Source organism: Euphorbia lathyris, chromosome 1, assembly GCF_963576675.1.
Source record: "Euphorbia lathyris chromosome 1, ddEupLath1.1, whole genome shotgun sequence".
In the NCBI taxonomy this organism is placed as follows: domain Eukaryota; kingdom Viridiplantae; phylum Streptophyta; class Magnoliopsida; order Malpighiales; family Euphorbiaceae; genus Euphorbia; species Euphorbia lathyris.
This window is the reverse complement of record NC_088910.1, coordinates 139,486,472-139,489,529: the sequence shown is the minus strand read 5'-3', so window position 1 is coordinate 139,489,529 and position 3,058 is coordinate 139,486,472. Positions and strand designations below refer to the sequence as shown.

General features: G+C 28.1%; 1 protein-coding gene across 1 annotated transcript; it reads right to left on the bottom strand.

The window, feature by feature from the left end:
- Positions 1 to 734: 734 nt before the first annotated feature.
- On the bottom strand, positions 735 to 1,591 carry LOC136216062 (expansin-A23-like). Its single transcript, XM_066002968.1, has 2 exons — positions 1,461 to 1,591; positions 735 to 1,357 (listed from the first exon to the last, which is right to left on the bottom strand). Exons 1-2 carry the CDS (start codon positions 1,480 to 1,482, stop codon positions 735 to 737), a joined length of 645 nt encoding a protein of 214 aa, XP_065859040.1. The 5' UTR covers positions 1,483 to 1,591.
- Positions 1,592 to 3,058: the final 1,467 nt, after the last annotated feature.

The following is a 3,058-nucleotide window of genomic DNA, read 5'->3' as shown; positions in this document are numbered from 1 at the left end:
TATATATTGTATGTAATTCAATAATTATTAATTTATATTTATCGAGGTTTAACTGTAATAGATTTAAATCTCTAATGTTAAATTTTGATATCAATTTTCAACTTATATTTAGGGAAAATTACATAGAAATTCATCTTTTAAAAACTATTTACAACTATGTCAAGTCATAATATTAGATTATGCCAAACTAGTAAAATCAGTACTTTTAAAACTATTTTCTAGGGTTTATGATTTATGAATTCGAGTCTAGATTTCTTAAATTATGGTGTAAAATCATAATATATAGAAAATAATAACATATTAAGAATTAAGTTTGGTAGTTTCAAAAAAAAAAAAGTTTGGTGATATGACTTAGTTGTAATTTTGTAGTTAATTATGATATTCATGTATTTGACCCTTATATTTACCTCTTTGTTGTGACTTTAATATTGGTAACAATATATGAAATGATAGTTTTTCATATTAAAATAAATTTACCTTATCTATTTTCTTTCCCTGTCATAGGATTATGTTCCTATAAGAAAATACTATTTTTCAAATAAAATAATAATAATTAAAATAATAGACAATACCATTTTTGCAGCAAAAGGAAAATAATAGACAAGAAGAAATTATGTGAAAACTGGTATTTCACCATTATTATAATTTGATAAACAGCTAATCAAAAAACATAAAATGGTAGAATTCAACACCCAACAATACTTAAAATATCCCTAATTATTCAAACCCTAACCCTAAAAATTGAATTTTCCATCATAAGAATTTCCAAATTGCCAATTAGAATCAGCAACATTATCAAACTCCAATGTTTTGCCATCACTAACAGTCACTTGGAAAGACAAACTTTGGCCTACCAAGTTACTTCCAGTCTGCCAATTTTGGCCCCAATTTCTGGACATTTGAAGCCATCCATTAGTTTTTGAACCTCTAATTTTGACATTAGTAACATCTCCAGCCCCTCCAACATTGTACAATAACACAAGAATCCAGTAAGGATGGCCCTTAATGTCAAATTTAATTCCACCTTGTTTGGAGCACGAAATTCTGCGATATTTGACAGGTATAATTCCAGCTCTGTAGATAGCAATTTTAGTAAACATAGGCATGGATAAATCAAAATGTTGTTGGGGTGGATTGCACCAATTCCCATCTGGTTTTGAGTAATTTGGTGGACACAAATTTGTGGCAGTAATTTTAATAGTCCCAGCATTTGGTATGCACCATTGTGGATCATTTACACACATTATCTCAAAACAGGCTCCACAAATTCCACCATTGTTGAAAAGTGCTGTGCTTAAGGCTGCTGTTTCTAATCCATATCCTTGTTTGAACAGATCTCCATACCCACATGCTCCTTCTGCACTCAAATTTTATATTAGAATACAAAACCCCCAAAAACAAATTTGTAGAGACTTCAAGAATACTAAAGGAATTAAAATTTAGAAGTGATATGTACTTACGCATTGTTTCAGATCCAGTCATGTCACCATAGAATGTTGCATGTGCATCATGCCATTGATCTGCTGATGTTTGAGTAATAATTGTACCCAAAACTGAAATGAAAAATATTAATATGATTACAGGAAATTTCATGATGCTTGGAACGTTTTGAGAATGGTGGAGTTAGGTTTAGTTGTTGCTCTATATATATAACTTATAAAGCGAAATTAGTAGGCGAGGTTTTCGAATTATGGAAATAAATCAAATACAGTGAATCAGCAATTACTTCTGTAATTAGTGGGCAAGATTTTCGAATTGGTGTTAACTATGGAAATAAAACAAATCATATATTTTAATTTAATCATCAATTACTTCTATGTCTGCAAAGATTTCTGCTACCATTTTTAACATAACAGGTAAGAAATCAGCTATATTTTAGGGAATTACCTAAATGGATTGGCTTAATACATATATATATATGTTTGTATTCTGTACTTGGTCCAAAACTTCAATTAGCCTCCTCTACTTTCAAAGTTTTGTCCACTTGCATTCAATAACCTCTCATTTCTTAATAAAATTTGTTGGATGCAGGAAATGAGAGACATGCCCTGCCACGTGTCAAAGTTCTCGGAACATGTCAGAAAGAAAATGATAATTAAGAACTTTTCAAGGGTAAATTAAAGTTTTTGGGTTATTGAATGCAATAAAAATATGGAGTTATTAAATGCAATTGGACAATAATATGGGGTTATTGAATAAATCTGGACAAGAATATGGACTTGTTGAATGCAATTAGACATGAATATAAAGTTATTTGGAACTTTTGAAAGTTGAATGGGCAGGTGAAGTTTTGAGCCAAATATAAAGTATAACAAATGTATTAAGCCAAACCGAACCATAATATAATAATTTTAATAATCTAAAAAAATCATTTGTAAGTTGAAACTAGACATCCATTAATTTATATTACTTAGGGATAAGAACCAAATTTAATCCGAACGTGTCAAAAGAAGTGCAAATTTAGTCCTAATGTACGAAATGGTGCAAATATAACCCTAATGTTTCCAAGAAATATCAATTTTACCTATGTGTTACCAAAATTTTAAAAAGACTAGCTTGACTGTTATTTAACCGTCACATCAGATATTCCAAACAAGTTTGTCAATAAATTGAACTAGTTTCGTACATTTCTTTTTGGTTATTTTTTTTATTCGATAGGTTATTTGTAACTATATTAATAATGCACTAAATATTTTAGATAGTTTGAAACCAAAAATATATAGCAAAACCTCTATAAATGTATATTCTTAGGACCTGGAAAATTATTATCTTATACGAGGTTATTAATTTATCGATAAATTGTTAGGATTTTATTCCTTGTGGTTTTGTTATGTATTTGTATTCTTCTCATCTAATGAAGTAAGTATGTTCATCAAAAAAAAAAAATTATCGATAAATGAATATTTTACTAATTTATCGATAAATTAATATTTATTAGTTTATAGAATAGTTTTTATTTTTTACATTATTTTCTCAAAATAAACAATTAATTTTTTCGGTAAATAAAAAAGAAAATAAATAAACAATTAATTAATGATGATGCATTGTAACTAAAGTT

What these genes read in the sequence shown, in the direction of transcription:
- LOC136216062 (XM_066002968.1), bottom strand. Translation starts at nt 1,482, where the DNA reads ATGACTGGATCTGAAACAATGC. An exon ending in GACTGGATCTGAAACAATGC is followed by an intron (nt 1,358 to 1,460) that starts GTAAGTACATAT and finishes ATTTGAGTGCAG; the next exon opens with AAGGAGCATGTGGGTATGGA.